This window comes from Conger conger, chromosome 3, assembly GCF_963514075.1.
Source record: "Conger conger chromosome 3, fConCon1.1, whole genome shotgun sequence".
In the NCBI taxonomy this organism is placed as follows: Eukaryota; Metazoa; Chordata; class Actinopteri; order Anguilliformes; family Congridae; genus Conger; species Conger conger.
This window is the reverse complement of record NC_083762.1, coordinates 19,438,423-19,455,697: the sequence shown is the minus strand read 5'-3', so window position 1 is coordinate 19,455,697 and position 17,275 is coordinate 19,438,423. Positions and strand designations below refer to the sequence as shown.

At 45.6% G+C, this 17,275-nt stretch overlaps 1 protein-coding gene across 2 annotated transcripts; it reads right to left on the bottom strand.

Annotated features, from left to right (window-relative positions):
- Positions 1-250: 250 nt before the first annotated feature.
- On the bottom strand, positions 251-16,949 carry hdlbpb (high density lipoprotein binding protein b). Of its 2 annotated transcripts, XM_061235988.1 has the most exons (26): positions 16,729-16,949; positions 16,009-16,157; positions 15,676-15,891; positions 14,885-15,091; positions 14,273-14,488; positions 13,792-13,998; positions 13,246-13,353; positions 12,586-12,690; positions 12,064-12,142; positions 11,786-11,925; positions 11,479-11,583; positions 11,278-11,391; positions 11,081-11,167; positions 10,863-10,994; positions 10,079-10,297; positions 9,695-9,916; positions 9,005-9,223; positions 8,717-8,855; positions 7,078-7,205; positions 6,652-6,756; positions 6,381-6,515; positions 5,898-6,041; positions 5,572-5,751; positions 4,998-5,114; positions 4,558-4,701; positions 251-3,986 (listed from the first exon to the last, which is right to left on the bottom strand). In XM_061235988.1, exons 1-26 carry the CDS (start codon positions 16,802-16,804, stop codon positions 3,894-3,896), a joined length of 3,786 nt encoding a protein of 1,261 aa, XP_061091972.1. In that variant the 5' UTR covers positions 16,805-16,949; the 3' UTR covers positions 251-3,893. The 2 variants fall into 2 exon arrangements, with proteins under 2 accessions (XP_061091972.1, XP_061091973.1); XM_061235989.1 differs by lacking the exons at positions 251-3,986; positions 4,558-4,701 and having other exon boundaries at positions 5,009-5,114; positions 5,552-5,751.
- Between the last annotated feature and the right edge of the window lie 326 nt (positions 16,950-17,275).

The following is a 17,275-nucleotide window of genomic DNA, read 5'->3' as shown; positions in this document are numbered from 1 at the left end:
GGACTTCATAAAAAGGTTTCAAAAAATTATATGTAACTGAAGCCATTCCCAAGATCTCAGATTTCATTTACCTTCTTTTGCTTGGAAGGGCAATGAGGGGAATCAAAATGAGACTACCATGGAACAGTATTTTTGGTCAAAGAAAGGAGAATGTTTCATTTTACTGTTAAATTAAAAAATAACCCCTCAGAGATACATAACAATATTCGTTCACACAAACACTTAGCAAAAAGATTCAGGACAAAATGAGTTATGGTCATTTTTTCATATTTTATTTGGAGTAGGAAAAGTCCAGTCACTGACATGTTATTGCAGTGTTGCATATTTACTCAATCACATCATGTCAAAATATTTTATAACAATTATTTTAAGGCCAATAGTGTTCTATCGGTTTTAAAATCAATAGTTTTAATCACTCTCCAGCAATGACCACATCAGCACTCAAACCGGGCAGCATGAAGAGCATTTTACATTTATGGAGGGGGTGAAGGTATTAAAACGGCATCAAAAGAAGCACAGGAGAATTACACATTTTATGCAAACAATACAAAACATACCTATACACACTGGCGCTCTTAACGAACATAAAGGGAACAGATTTTGTGTTGTTGCATATCCTCACTTTTGAAAATTTTACCCCGAATTGACAAGAACCAGAGAAATAAAATACAAGAAACAGATTTCAGGATTTAAAAACTACTTTTAATCCGTCCACTCTCCCCATGTAAATCAACACTTTTGAGACTGCTTTCAATTTCATATCTTTCATTAGGTTCAAAAATCCAGCTGCTCTTCAAGCATATATTTTCCAAAATGGAACACACAAAAGTAGCAAAAAAACTAATCATTATAAATGCAAATTCCAATAAATGGAATTTTGATAGTTGGGAATCTGGCCTTAAGTTTGTCAAAAAGCCTATAGCTGCCATTTACTAACCATTTTTCGGGTGTCAGTTAACCTGGTCTGTCTGGTATTATCAGTGGCACTGCTAGAATCAGTGCATGCTGGTTTTGCTTCAACCAGAACTCTCCAGTGTGCATCATTTGTAAATCCTTCGTAGTTGTGCATTTTAATGGAGCTCAATTTTTAAGGTAAAACAAAGAAAAGGCTTTATCTGAGACAACAATTTTCCATTATTCAACCACAGGAAATCTTTATACACATGGTCATGAATATGCATGAGGATCAGCTTCTCTGCACAGTGTGAGCTTTTTCCCCATTTGCCAATGGGCATGCACAGCATTCAATGTATAATGTGTCGATAAATAGTTTATAAATTAGGCCCCAGGTCCAAGAAGGATCTTCTCTGAACTACTTCACTATTATTCACACAACTCTAGAGTTCGCCCCAAAGAATGTAACAGTGCCGGTTCACCTCTCTGTTCCCTCACTTGCACCATTGTGTAACAATGTGTTCAACCACAATCAAGTGTATGCAATTAACTTAATTTAGTGCCTTCATTTTGTATACACAGCTGGTTATTATAGTTCACCTGTTCCAATATTTTATTTTAATTTGTTACACAAGCCCTGAAACATTTCAATGTCAATGTTAATAACCTTGCTAAAATGCTGTAAAATGTGTTTTCATATCCCAGTGTACATTTTTCCCATGGAAAATTGGTGAAGTGTCATTGAGGCATTCAGGTGAAAACATCTGGTTGAAAAGTAGCTAGGCTATAGCCTGAGATAAAACAGATGAGGTTAACCCATTATATGTCAAAACGTCTCTCAACCTAGATTTCCAACCCTCTAGACTTAGAGGCTCCAGCTTTTGTTCACTGGGATAGTGTGTTAAATTCATGGCAAGTTCATGGGTGAATCCTGTAACCATGCAATTTATTTTAGTTCAAAAGTCATGTTGCATTTGGTAGGTTATTGGATTAAAAAACCTACAAACTCTCACACTTTTGGTACCCAAACACATCTCATGTTAAAAACAAAACCGGAAACCGGAAAACAAAGCTGCCCCGTCATTAAACGAATTATCTAGATCGTCCAACAGCTGCAGGACCGTTTCTGTCAGCATGGCAAACTGAGATTTAAAGCTAGATATTGCCATTTTGGTATTTTCCCACTACCAAAAGCAACACAAGTTTTCCAATATTTATGCCTGGTTTGGATGGCAAAGGTCTCAGAAGTCATGTCACCATTCCCTTCAGATGCATTTTCAAGACTTCTGGATCAACTGTCAATGAGAGAAATTAATGACATTTTCCTAATTCCTCCATTTCTAACCATCAATGTCTGAAGGCATTTTTCTGTGTGTTTTTAAAGGCCCCAGAATGCAGGAAATGGTGGTATAACAAGGCTTCTTCTACCCCCAAGCCCAGCACCCCAAGCCCAGCACCCCAAGCCCCCCCTCCCCCCAGGGGGCCTGAGTGCCACGCTGTTAAAAACAATTCTAGGGAGAACCCTGCAACTTATCCGAGGAAAACAGGAAAGTTTCAGTTTTAGAACAGAATTTCTATAGATTTTTCGAATGAGGGATTTAAACCCAAGGGAAACAGCATATTGTATACATACAGTATACCATGGGAGATGGTGACATTTACTGGTCCAGCAGGTCTTCTGTTCTGTTTCTCATTGCACTGACAGGCCTTGTACGGTCATGTAAACTGTGTCACCCTTTGTTTTTCCCTAGATTGATTCTATTTATTTGGTGCAATCCTCAGCCTTATAAGATCACCACAGGTTGAACATTTGGATAGATATTCCAAGAACTTACTGATTGACTATGTAAGGCTCAGTTAAATGAGGACTGAAATGTGCACTTATCTTTGATATTCAAGATTCAAATTTCTACAAATATTTGAATTTCACTGACAAAGCTGATTTTACTGTTTCACCAAAAATTGACCTTCGCAATGTAATTGAGTGCTGAACTGAGTGAGAGAAACAAGAGGAGACAAATTGGGGGTAGAGGGTAGGTGAGACATGGGACTGGTGGAGATATGCAAACGTGATTAAGCTTAATCCTGGCACACACGCATACACACCCATGGAACCCAAGAGTTTCAAGTTCTTCCAATCCAGAGTCACAGCTAAGCTTCAATCTTTGTTCAGATGAAACTGAAAAGTAACTCCATATATAAAAGAATAAATATAAATTAATAAATAACAGTGAAACAGACTCCATTATAAATGACCCAATATCGCAGAATGCCACAGAGCCACTTTTAGCCACCTTGAAAATACTAATATAAGTGCTACTTCATCTCTGAATAGAAATGAATAAAAAAGAACTATACATACCAGGGAGTGTGTTTTAAGTGCCCCCCCAACCACATCATTTCAGTAATCCCCTCCTGAAGTGCTGTATGTGCTTGAAAGGATCATCTACAGAATAAACCCACAATAAAATAACTTCATCAGACATTTTAAAACCGTTGCCATAATTTTCATTACACAATCAAATATTCTACTCCTTTTTTCTATCCATAAAACCAACTAGAAATCTTGGCCTATCATCTTTTTTCGAAAATGTCTTGCATGTCTTGTCTGTCCAAACTACTATACAAACCCATATCTGAAAAGACCTGATGCATTCATGTTTGTCCACAGTAACAGGTTCAAAATCAAATGAGGGGAGGGCTTAGTTTTGACCACCCTGTTTAACAAAGTTTTGACAACTGTCAACATCTCTGGTACAAGCAAAAGCAAAAAGGTGACAGAGAGTTAAGAAAGAGCTAAGAACTCATTCTACTGTGGAGAAAAGAGTGTTCTCCCTTCCTCTCATCTCCTAAATGACCAGGAAGATGCCCAAGAAAAAGATGGAGAGCGCAAGAGAGAGTGGTACACAAGCGATGGGTGGACCTGGAGCTAGGGAAGATGAAGGGAGCGTGCCAGGAATGGTCACATCCAGTTTCACTGCTCTCTCCCTTTCCAAGTCTCAGAACTTCTTGGGGCCCCATGCAGACATCTGTTTAGGAGCCACACCAGCCCCAAAGGTCGGGAAGTCTTCAGCACTGCTCATGTCAGGGGCCTTGGAGACATGCAGTCACATCCATGAGAATAATAATTAAAACAATTACAGCAGACAGCGCAGTAGCACAACCTGCGTGTAAATATGTTACCCATGCTGTTGGTGAGGTTGATGATGAAATAAGACAAAATGGCTGTCAAAATATGCAGCCCCCTCTCCACACAGTGGTCTCTCCCAAACACACATTTTCCTGAATTTGTAATGCCCTGTTAGAACGATTGACCGAGTACAAAATCAACTTAAACTTAGTGAGTAGCAACACATTTAGATAATTTGAGTATACACTCAGTGAGCACTGTATTAGGTATTTATTAGACTTATTTTTATAGACTTCTACTGCTGTAGCCTATCCAACCTGTCTGCCACAAATAATCATTCCATGGTCAAAATCACTTGGCTGATTAGATTATTACACCTACTTATTCATGTGATTAAGTAAAAATGTTTTTAATAATGTGCTCGGTGAGTGTATATGAACACAAATGATGTTTTCCACATCAGCTAACACATTAACCTTAATTCTATTAGTAGGAGCCTGGTGTTTGGGGACACCTCCTGGTCTCTCACTAACCTTGTTTCCAGGGGCGTTCCAGGGAGCGTCCCTCACCACGAATCCCTTGGCAGGCACGCCGCTCTCTGCATCGCCCCCTCCTCCCCCCCTTGATGGTGGTTTCATGTAGGCTGCCATTGTTTCCGTTTCTGTCACACTCATCATCTGAGGAGAGAGCAGAACGCAATCACTCAACACACCTACGGACATATGCACATACAGATGCACTGATCCTCAGACAGTGTGGTCTACTACCCCCTTCATCAATGTTTTTCTTTTCATGAGAATTGTTATAATGGTTTGACTGTAAAATACTATGAACAGTTTTACAGGTATAGATGTGCCCAGGTGCAAATTCTGAATACAAGAATGTTGATTATGTCGATTGTATATTTTTCAACCACAAGATCATACCAACAGCCCACTGGCTCAGTCACGTGACCCTGAGATTTCAGACTCACATATTCCTCCTCCAGGTTGAGCAAGTGGTCAATGGCATTGTCCACGCTTTCCGGAAGTCCCGACACCGTAACCCGGTCTGGATCCTCAGAGCCCGGCTGTGGAAACCGGATATCCACCTAGGGAAAAAGGACATTCCAAGAGAAGTCCTTGGTGCTCTGCTTTGCCGAATGAAGATCAATTGCACCCGATTTATATGTTTGAGTAACTTCGCTTTTTTTATTTTATTGTACTCGCATTTTCTCCCAATTTAGGAACAACCGATTGTATTTGTCTTCTGATACACCCTCTCACATCACCCAGCTGCTTCCATCCCCCAGCTCAAACAGCCACTGAGCTACGGGAGGAGACTGCACGTCCAGCCAGTACAGACAGACTGTGAGCGCCCAACCAACCAGAGGTTCACTGGTGGATACAGGGATATGGTCGGGGGGTCGTACCTGAAATCCCTCCCACCTGACTGACACATGCATCTCCCTGCAGGGCCACCAGCCCCAGTCAGCAATGGCACAGTTCAAAGGTAACTTGGAAAGGGTGTTGTTCAGATTGTAAATACCTTAGTATTTAGGCATCTACCTTGAACTCCTCCATAAGTTTGCGGATGGCCTTGCCGCGAGCGCCGATGATGCGGGCGTGGACGCGGTGGTCGAGCTTCACGTCCTGGCTCACCATCTCCTCCAGAACCGACACCAGCTGCTCGATCGCCGCCCTGGCCTCTTCCACATTCCGCTCATACCCTGAAATGGTGATCAGGTCCTGGAGGTGGGAGAGAGGACAGAGGGATACAGAGAAAGATGAACAGAGAGGGAGATGAGAAGGATGAAAGGGCCAGCGAGAGAAAAGTGAGAAACAGAGACACAATGGACACAGGGTACAGGGATAAAAACAAAATGGAGACGTACCTGCTGCTCATCTCCCTTGTCAGGGAACTGCACGTTGACGTCGTGGTCCTTGCGGATCTGGGAGATGACTGCCCCCTTGCGTCCAATGATCTTGGGGTGATATTTGGGTTGGACGGAGATGGTGAGCTTAAAGCTCCTCAGAGCCTGGATGGCATGAAGGGAAATATGCTGAGCATGAGTACCATCAAATATCATTGTGATATTATTGTACCTGTAAGTGTAACATTTAGAGAGACACATAAGTAGGTAAAATATTTGGATGGAAACATTAGCAGTTAGCCTGTATGCTGCAGAAACCAGAGACACAATACAGTAATCTGTGACCTATAGTATGTAATGAACCTGATCTCCTGACCTGGTTGTAGGTGTACTTGTGTGCGTGTACACTGTGTGTGTGTGTGTGTGTGTGTGTGTGTGTGTGTGTGTGTGTGTGTGTGTATGTGTGGGGGGAGGGGGGTGTTCGGGTGCTGATCCTGTCCCTACCCGGTCCTCTTGCTCAGCCTGAAGCTCTTTGACCCTCTCCATCAGCCCCACCCTCGCACGCTCCACGTTTGCCACCTGACCCGTGATCTTAATGACATCAGATTGCTGCTCCTGCTGTGGCACCCATATATTCACCTGCTCACATGCACACACGCACACACGCACAACAACATATAGACATAAGTGAAACACACTGTGCTGCCTGTGGGAGAATAACACAAATGGCACACAGCCATCCACAGGTCCATGTGAGGATGCAGCCACTCTGTACCTCATACCCCTCCATCATCTTGCGGATGCCACTGCCTTTCTGTCCAATGATGTAGCGATGGAGGTCATAGGAAACTTCCACATCCACAGTGACTGGGACCAGAGTCTTAAAGAGAGATGGATAGGATGCAAGGTAGAGAAACCAGAGGAAGGAAACAGAAAGAGGAAGGAATATCATTAGATTTTTTTTAAATAGAAATTGGGGAGAAAGCAGGGTGGACAGATAGCAAATAAATATATTTGGATAATGCAGATGATGCAGGTTCAATGGACCAATTTAGGACAGGAAAGAGGAAGCAGGTGAGAGAGGGAAGTGTGAGAGAGGGAAGTGTGAGAGAGGGAAGTGTGAGAGAGGGAAGTGTGAGAGAGAGAAGTGTGAGAGAGAGAAGGGTGAGAGAGGGAAGGGTGAGAGAGGGAGGGGTCATACCAGCAGGGCTGCTCGTGCCAGCTCACACTTCTCAGCCCGCCCAGAGATAGTGATGATGTCACACTTGCGTGGGACAAACTCCGCCTCTGGGCTGGCTTCGCCATTCTCCTGTGGAGAGGGCTCTACCCCTGGCCATACAAATAAAATTCATAGACCCAGTAAACCTCCTTGTGCATTATACATTCAATATACAGTGGGGTCCAAAAGTTTGAGACCACTAGTGAAAATGGTTCTATTTTGCATTCTTTTCTCATTTCATACAAACTTTTTCATTACTAATTATATTATCAGCATAACAATTTGAGTGAGAAGTTGAATCTTCAAAAAAAATGACATTAATTTCAGAATTTCTTAGTATTTGGTATGTCCGCCTTTTACTTTAATGGCAATGTGGACTCAAGCTGGCATGGACTCTTTTGTGCTAAGCCTGATGATTCATGTCATGTCTGGTCCAAGCGATGGTTCTGTCCCGCCTGGACTACTGCAATTCCCTCTTGGCTGGCCTCCCAGCGTCCGCCATCAGACCCCTCCAACTCATCCAGAATGCAGCAGCTCGTCTGGTCTTCAACCTTCCCAAATACTCACATGTCACCCCCCTGCTTACTTCCCTCCACTGGCTGCCTGTCATGGCTCGCATCAAATTCAAAACATTGGTGCTAGCCTTCCAAGCAGTTAAAGGGACTTCCCCAGCTTATCTGCAAAAAATCATCAGACCCTACACCCCTGCCAGACCTCTTCGTTCAGCCTCCACAGGCCGCTTGGCACCTCCCCCTCTCAGAACCTCCACCTCACGCTCACGACTACTGTCTGTTCTGGCTCCACGGTGGTGGAACGAACTCCCCGTTGAGGTCAGAACTATAGAATCTCTCCCCACCTTCAAGCGCAAGCTGAAGACACACCTCTTCAAGCAGCACCTCTCCCCATCCCTCCCTACCTCCCTGTGAACCTTAATTGTTGTCTCTGTGACTTGCTTTGTGTATCGGTATTTTTAGTTGGCTAGGTAAGCAGTTTTTGGATAGTTAACTTTGGTGACTTTTGCTCTTTGTTTGTTTGTTCAAAAAAAAAAAAAAAAAAAAAAAAAAAAAAAATGGCCCTTGTCCTTATCTTTGTTGTACAGGTAGCAGTTGAAATTGTACTTACCTCTAGGGTCTTTCAGCGAACTTATCCCTGGTTATGGGTATGCACTTTGTTGTACGTCGCTCTGGATAAGAGCGTCTGCCAAATGCCAATAATGTAATGTAATGTAATGTAATGTTATCCCAGCATTATTTGACAATGTTCCAAAGAACATCTTGTGATGTCACTGAATGCTTGCCTTTTGTCAGTCTTCAAGTGGCCCCATAAATGTTCAATGGGTTTGAGGTCAGGTGATTGTGGATTGTGCACTGCTTGCTCTTCTTTGGTCTTTGAGTAGATCTTACAATGCTTTCAAGTTACTTTCATTTGTTAGAATTATTTCTGAATCCTAAAACATTCAGTTTATTTCCAGGATTACATGAAGAAAAAACCCCAGAGTACTCATTTAAATCCCTTTTAGTCCATTTGAAACAGTTTAGATGAATACAGAATTTGCTAAAAACAAAGGACTGAAGGGAATACAGGGAGATGAGGTGACAGACACGGTGAGAAAAGCACTGACCTGTTGACTCCTCCCTCTCAGGAAACTTGATCTGGACCTCATGGTCGCGGGTGATCTGCTGGATGCGCGAGCCCTTAGGGCCCATGACTGCACGGTGGTACCTCTGGGGGATGGCAACCTCCACCATCACTTGCGCCTCCTGAAACCGCCAACAGAGGGAGACAACGTTCTTGAGTGTATGCTACAAAAACAATAGCCTTGCATAAAATTTTACAGGCACAGAAACACACACACAGCAAAGATAAAATTATGTCACACACAAACACGTTCTCACGCAGAGATGCGTACCAGGTCCACGATGATCTCCTGAATGCGTCGCTTAGCAGCCTCTACACAGTCCTTAGCCCCCTTTAGTGTGACACGATCACTGTGGGTGCCCGTGCGTGGAAAGCTAACGGCCACACCCCCGTATTCCTCCGCCAGCTCCCTTAGGACCTGACCACGGCGGCACACAAAATGCCGATGGTGGCGTGGCTCCACAACCATGCTATCCTCGATCACATCGTCCTGTCGACAAAGGTAGGGGCAAGGTAAGGGTGGAGCAGGAGGCTCGGTGTGCTTTGACTGGTTAGTAGGAAGGGGGTATGGATAATACCACAGCAGAGCTTGGTATCTTCTCCCACTGTCACAATTTAACCATGACCTTTAGAATTATGATTTCATAATTATGCCACCATTACGGATGCCACAGCAATACCTAAAACTTTCCAGCCTCTTTCCCCTAAACCTTAAAATTCCCACCAAACAGCTCAAACCTCCATCATCTCCCCCCTAAACCTTCCAATTCCCATTCAACAGTCAAACCTCCAGCATGTCTCCCCTAAACATTCCCACCAAACAGCCTATATCCACAACCTGTTTCTCTTAAACCTTCTCATTCCTACCCACAGCCCAAACCTCCAGCATCTCTCCCCTAAGCCTTCCAACTCTGGCCCACCAGCTGAAAGCTCCAGCCGGTGTCCCTGCCCCAGGCTGTACCAGGTTCTTGACGAGGGTCTCCAGCTCCTTCTGGGCTTGCCGTACAGCCTCCTCTCGGCCCACGATCGTGATGAGCTCCTGCTCGGGGTCGTCGGGGGAGGGGAAGATGATGCGCGCCCCGGTGCGGTCCCTCACACGCCGGATGTTGGCCCCGCCCCGCCCAATCAGGAACTTGTGGTATTCAGGCTTGGCCTGCAGCTCCGCTGTGAAGTTGTTGATTTGCTGGCAGGGCAGAAGCACACACGTGATCATTGGGCGAGGTAGCAGACAGAGAAAACACAGCTCTCAAGTGACAAGAGGATGTTGAGAGGATCCCCCCTCCAGGATATTTCCTTCCTTTTCCCCCTCCCTCCCTACCCGTGCCCCCACCGCTCTACCTCTCACCTTCTCCTCAGCCAGCTGTAGCAGCTGTTTCCGGGCCTTCTCCACCTCCCCCGCGGGGCCCCGGATGGTGACCCGGTCTGAGCCCGAGCCCTCTGAGGGAAAGTGGATGTGGACTCCCCCACAGTCCTCCATTACAGAGCGCACCAGACAGCCCCGGGACCCGATCAGGGAGTTGTGCAGCTTAGCTGGGATTGTCACCTCTGCCTCCTTTATGTTTGCCTATGGATGGACCGCAGAGTGTGAGTGAGAGTCAGAGAGAGGATCATACAGAAATATTTCAGCTATCTTTGCAGTCCAGGACTGCCACGTGCTACTGCTGCTGCCACTTAGGACTGCTACATATTCTGAAGCCATTCTAAGAAAACACTAACAGGCACTTCCAACAAATTCTGCAAAACAGTACTACAGATACTTTAAAAAATCTATGTCTTATAAGCAAATCATTCTGGGCTATTTAACGAGGTGCCAGCTAGTCTGCACTGTCCCTAACGCTGCAGCCATGGTACCAAACTACAAACAATGACTGGGCATTGTAAAATGGGAGAAAAAATAAGGTATTGGAAAAAAAGAAAATTGATCTCAATCCCAGGATGCTTCACACGGGTTATATTGCAATTGTTTTAACTAAAATTATCATCTTCTCTTAAGCAGCACAGACTGAATCAATATTCTTCTGTACAGTTGCACTTTCTCCCTCTGCATCTAATGCTCTCTATGGCGATCTGCTTACAGAGTGCTGAGCCACACAAGTGTGACCCTGTGACTGTATGAACCCCTCTTTTACCAGGTCTCTCTGGATGGTCAGGATGCGGTCACGAGCCACCTCACAGTTCCCCTTTTTCCCAGTGATCACAATCATCTCCGAGTCACTGTTTTCCGTGGGAAGGTCAATCTTGGTGTTTGTTTCCTCACGGATCTATTTTAGTGACACACCAGGAGATACTTAAGACAGAAATGCCACAAATCACCAGATGCTGCACTGGATTCTGGGAAATATCTAACCTTTTTGATGTTGGCACCACCTTTGCCAATGATGTTTTTGTGGAACTGCTTGAAGATTGGGACTGAGATGGAGAAGCTATTCTCAATCTGTGGAAGGAGATGGCGAGAATGGACATGTGAAATGAGAATATGGTCCAGAGAATCCCTGTCAATGGAGAGGGGTGAGGCAGGGTGTGGCGGCTCAGGAGGAGACGTACAAGGTCTGCAAGGAGTCTGTGTAGGAACTTCCCACACTTCTCCACCTCATTCTTGGGACCCCGCAGCTGCACGATGTCACTCTTCTGGGCTGGGTCGGGGAAATTGATGATGACCTGGAAGAGAACAGTGGAGAGAGTGCCGTTTTCACGCAGACTCGAATCCCATCCCAAGGCTAAGACTCAGCACGTCAGGTTCAGTACCTCGGGAAACTTGTCCCGTACTTCTTTGATCTTCTCGCCTTTCTGGCCAATGATGGTGCGGTGGAACTTCTGCTCGATAATCAGGTCCTTGGTGCGCTCATTCTCCTGTGTATAAGGAAGTAAGAGTGTATACAATATACAGACAGAGTGATATTGGGAGAATGAACTAGAAATGAAGAAATCATTTTTCAAAATAAATAATTCACCAAGCCCCCCCCCACCCAGGTTAGCAGCACAGATCCTCTAGATGCAAACACACTGCAGTCTCAGTGAGAAGTGCTGCTTTTGCCCTGGTGGTGGGACTCACCATGCGCTGGGCCATGTCAATGAGCTCCTTGCGTGCCAGCTGTACCCCCTGGGGGTCCCCCTCTATGCGCACGAGGCCACTGCGGTCCGTGTCCTGTGGGATCCGCACCGACACCTTGTACTGCTCTTTTATCCTGTTAACTGCAGAGTGGGAACCACACAGACGTGACGGCCTTAAGAGTGCTGAGGTAGCCCAATATTCTGTAGCACAGATCTTTTAACACAATATAAGTAGTGTTTCTTTATGGCTGTGTTTTTGAGTGATGTGTCTGTGCTCACTGTTGGCTCCATTCTTGCCAATGAGGTGTCTGTGAAAACGCTGATCTATGTTTACTTCTGTGTAGTCCATCCTCAGCATCTGTGAGCAGAGAGAGGTCAGAAGGTGAGCAGATTGGGTTTGACATAGTGACACTAGTGTCCTCCCAATCACTCCATAAACAGCAGGCAGAGTGTATTTCAGCTATTTACCTTCAACCACTCTGCAGAATCATTTACCAAATTTTGCCGGTGATGGAAAACAGTCGTCAGTAATTAATAGTAATCAGAAACAGGCAACCTGAAATCAGTTCCAGGAACACATATCAGCAATAGGCTACAAACAGCCAAAAGAGCTAGGAGCAAGAAGGCTAGGATATCCATGTCAATGACAAGAGTGCAAAAAAATTTAAATCCATATCATGCTTGTGTGTATCTGTGCCTAGAATTGTTGATCGGTTCTATGATCAAAACTGATCTTATGTGCAACACTTATGTGTGTTCAGTCCCTGGCTGAATTGTTTCCCAACATGCCCCAGAACTGACCAGGTCTTTGATGATATCCTGTATCTGGGCCTGTGCTTGCTCCACCTCTTCTGTTGGTCCCTCCAGGCTGATCTTCTCCTCCCCATCCGTGAACTCTATGTGCACCTGTACAGAGTTCAGGGAGGTCAAAGGTCGGCCAATGTTTCAGTTCTAGCTCTGCCTCATATATAATTTTTTTTGTCTGTGGGGGGGGTATTCTCCTAGAGGGCATGCATATCCACTACTTGGTCATCCGTTTCTACTGGAAGAATATTCTAAATTCTTTTAAATCTGTCCTTTCCAACTGAAAAGGTAGAAGTCTGCCTTATAAATCAATATTCATCATGTTTGTATGCTGTATTCCGATAATACAAAAAGAGGACATGGCAAATCGGGCTACTCAGTCAGTTAAACAATCTGTTATCTTTCAAACCTCAAGTGCCAAGTGTGTTTTTACATCTTAAACCGTCCCACAAAAATCATCACCCACTCATTTCAAAACACATCGGTTGGGTCAAGTGGGGAGCAATATTGGGAAAGAGGAACTGTAAGAAATGACTCCCCACTTATTTTACTTAACAATGTGGCTGCTGCATCTTTCCCACAAAGTGTTCTTCATCTACCCAACCACCTATGTCCTCTCTTATGCCCTCTCATTCCCACTCTCCTTCCTCTGCTCACTTTAGGTAACTGTTGAGTGATGCGGCCAATATTCTGTCCTTTCTTCCCAATGATGAAGCGATGAAGCCAGGCCGGAGCCGTCACTTCCATGACCATCACACTCTTGGCCTAGTTGGGCAAAGAGAGGCAGAGAGAGAGAGGCAGAGAGAGATAATTGTCAAGTAAGCAGACATGGGCCTGAGTCAGTCATGTCCTCACTGGTGTTGGTGCTATTAACAGGAGTGCAGCTTTCAGTCTGGGCCTGAAGGTGCCAGGATTGACTCAGGCATCATAGAGAGACTCTGGGGCCAGACCTGCACTCTTAAGAGCCTCCATTCCATTAAGAAAGAGCAAAGCTCCAAATAACAGATATCTTCATTTAATATGACCTTTTTAATATTTTTTTTTAATCTATGCACATGCTGTACTTATGCCAACATTTCTGGAGTGGTCTATGAAAATCTACAGCATTGTGTGGATTGACTGATTTAATTGGTTGGTTGGCAGGCTGATTCCGCCACAATAAATTCTATCACTTCAAGACCCCCCTCCCTCCTCCCCTCTCACCTTAGCATACACCTGAGTGAGGGCGGGGCCCAGTTTGTCAGGCTCGCCCCTCAGGATGATGGTCTCAGAGCCGGAGTCCAGCGGAGGCATCTCCACGGAAACGCCGGTGCTCTCCATGATCTCCTGCAGCGTGTTCCCCTTGGGCCCCACAATGTACTTGTGCTGGGACTTCTTCACTTCCACCGAGATGGTGGTGGTTTTGCGCTTCTGCAGAACAACGAAGAGAGTATAAAACATGAATACATGCACGGGCGTGGACTTGTACGCATGCTCAGTATTAACATCATGTGAAGTTCCTTTCAAATCTGCTCCATTATTTCCCCTCAGTCCTCCAGCTATTTCCTCTCTTAGTACACAACACCCTTAATACATTGCCAGATCCCTGCCAATCTTCCCATCGTTCCTCCAAAATCTCCTCTTGTCCCCCCAATCCACCCCCACCCCCTTCTTGCCCAATTTGTCCACTATCCTCAGTCCTCACTTTCTCCTCATAGATGGCTCGGATATGGGCGATGGCCAGGGCAACCGCCTCCTTCTCCCCAGTGATGACGATCTCGTCCTTGGGCAGGCTGGGTGGGGGGATGCTGATGCGGGCCCCAGTCTCCTGACTCAGCTCCTGCACCAGCCGGTTATGAGCTCCGGCAATGAAAGGGTGGAAGGCCTTCTCCAGAGAGAGACGCTCCACCGCTCGCTTATCCTGGAAGACAAGAAGAAGGGACACCAGAGGGTGAGAAAGCAGGGATGGTGAGACATGAGAGGAAGAAATAGGGTGGTCAGGGGATGGACAAAAAGGGGGGCAGGAGAAGGAGGATGTCTGCAGCAGAGACAGCATTACCTGACCAGGTTCTGGACTCATCTCATTCTTCAATATTATACAGTCATACACCACATCAGACTAGTTGGATAAAATGCAAGACACCTTATAAGTTCACTATGGCCTTTTGTGCGATGACTCATGAGCAGAACCATATGTCATAAGAATGTAAAAACATCAGACAAGACAAAACCTCTGTATTGTGTTTTAACATGTTCCTCCTTGTAAATACTGAAGCCTAACCAGTTTTCCAGTTGGACACTGTATGAAGCCTCTCACCTGTTCTGCGGAGATGAGCAGGATCTCGTGCCGGGCCTTCTCAATGCCTTCCTTGGTGCCTGTGATCCTGATGTTAGCACTGGGGTCGTCCGGTCTTGGAATGCCAATCTTGGTGGCCGTCTTCAGCTCCAGCTCCTGCAGTTTCTCCCCGTTCTTCCCGATGACGAATCGGTGGTGCTCCTTCGGAATGGTGATGGTGGCCGAGGCCTTTAGAGGTGGATCAGTGGGGAGAGGGAGAAGTCACAAGAAAAAGGAAAAGGAGTGAGAAGAAGAGAGAGGCTGTCTGTGGGGTTGCTTGGTGGTGGAGCGAAGATTGAACTGAACTAAAAGCCTTCTCCATATTGGTCAACTTCTCTCAGTTCTCTCAGTTTTGAGAAATCTTTAGAGATTTAATTAGACCAATATAAATTTAAGTACATACTATACAATCACATACACTGTCGGTCAAATGACAATTGTTTAAAAAGAGAGTAGGCACTGTTTGTGCATTGCAATTACTTTGCTATCCTTTACAGAACTGTTTCTCAACTCCAGTCCTTGGGACCCACTTTCCAGAAGGTTTTTGTTGTAACCAGAAACTCACACCTGAGTTAACTAATCAAGGGCATTTTTGGTGGTATGATTGGTTCAGTCATTAAACCAGGTCTGTGAGTACCTGGTTACAACAAAAACCTTCTGGCAAGTGGGTCCCGAGGACTGGAGTTGAGAACTGCTTTACAGTACAGCAGCAGAGCCAGGCACTGTAGCCAATGACGAGGGAGCTGTTACTGCACACTGCTGCAAGTTTTCACCTGTGTCTGCAGCCGGGCCACAATCTCTTTGCGTGCTTTCATGACGGAGTCCAGTTTGCCCGTCACCATGATAGACAGGCCCTGATCCTTGGCCAGCGAGAGTTCAATGTGAGCCCCGGTTCTCTGCATGATGTCCAGGCACACCTTGGCCTCCTCTCCCTCCCCAAACTGACTGTTGTCCTTGTAACGCCTCTCCTCCAGGGGGACGTGAAACACCTGCGGCAGGAAGAGAGATGGGAGGGAAAGTCAAAGAGGAAGTGTTCAAGCATCTAATTTATAATCACGTTATTTTTTTTTTTGCCAAAACCTGTATTCAATAGGACTGCTTCTCACCTGTGTGATGACGGAGGCCTTTATGGGGCGAATCTTGCTCCAGGCCCCTGTGGGCTCACCCGACTTTTCCCCTGGGGTACCCTTCTCAGGGAGAGGGGGGAAGGCCTCCAAATAGGTGGGGATGTAGGCCTCATCCTCTGGGGTTCCACCTACAATGAGTGAGTCACTGTACTGACTGTGTGCAGGCCATTGCTCAGTACCACCCACCCTTCATCCTTATGCCTTTCCAACCTCCCTCCCTGCTCTACACCCTTCCAACCTCCCTTTCATCCCCTAAACAAGGGATCCTCAAATCCTGCATTCAAATCCAAATCTGGCCCTGGTTTTCTTCCCTCCCAGGAAATTAACTGAACAATTAGTGCTACTGATTGGCCAGATGGGCTTCACACCTGACTGGAAGGTAAATGTAGGGTGGAAAAGCAGCCCTTGAGGACTGTGATTTCAGGAACAGGACCCTAAAACCTTCTACCCACCCCCTATCATCCCTTAAACCAGTGGTGCCCAATCATGTGCCATGAAGGGCAGAGAGCATGCAGGTGTTCATTCCAATCAATCACTATACCTGCTGATTGCATCAATTAATAGACCTTAGGAGGGGAGTAATTAGTGAAAGCAGCAGCTGAAGTGATTGGTTGGAAATAAAACCTGCATACTCTCACTGGGGACCCAGCACTGACGTACCCCCGTTCACATATACCCTGCCCTGCTCCCCTGTCATACCTGTGATCTCCTCATCCCTCAGCCCGCTGCGATGCTCAGCAAAGCTCTCCTGGGTCAACACTGCAACCGAGCTCATGGTTCAAGAGTTTCCGCTATTCCGCTAAGAGAGCATGGGAGACAGATACAGTCAGGACCCTGGACACAAGGCGGTCCACTGAATGCAGGCCATAGACTGTAGAAGAAATAAGTGCCTGTGATGTCATCCACTAACTATCCATGGGTTTGTGAAGACCAGGAAATGAGCTTCAAAAACAAAGCCTGGTTTCGGCCGCTTGGTACAAACACACAGCACAGCTCTTAGACTTCCCACTAATACAATGCCATGGGCAAACTTGCATGCATTTCTTCTTTAGCCTGTACTCACCCAGAGTCTACTGTTGTAAAGCACATCAGAACATCAGAAATGCAATATCCCCCAGAAGACACACCTAGTTGACTGTAAATTGAAGTTCAAAGTTAACTGAACAAATTATACAATAAAATATTATTGTCTTTTGTCAGAAAATAAGAGCTGAGCTGACAATAGTGTAAATCTCATTCTACTACC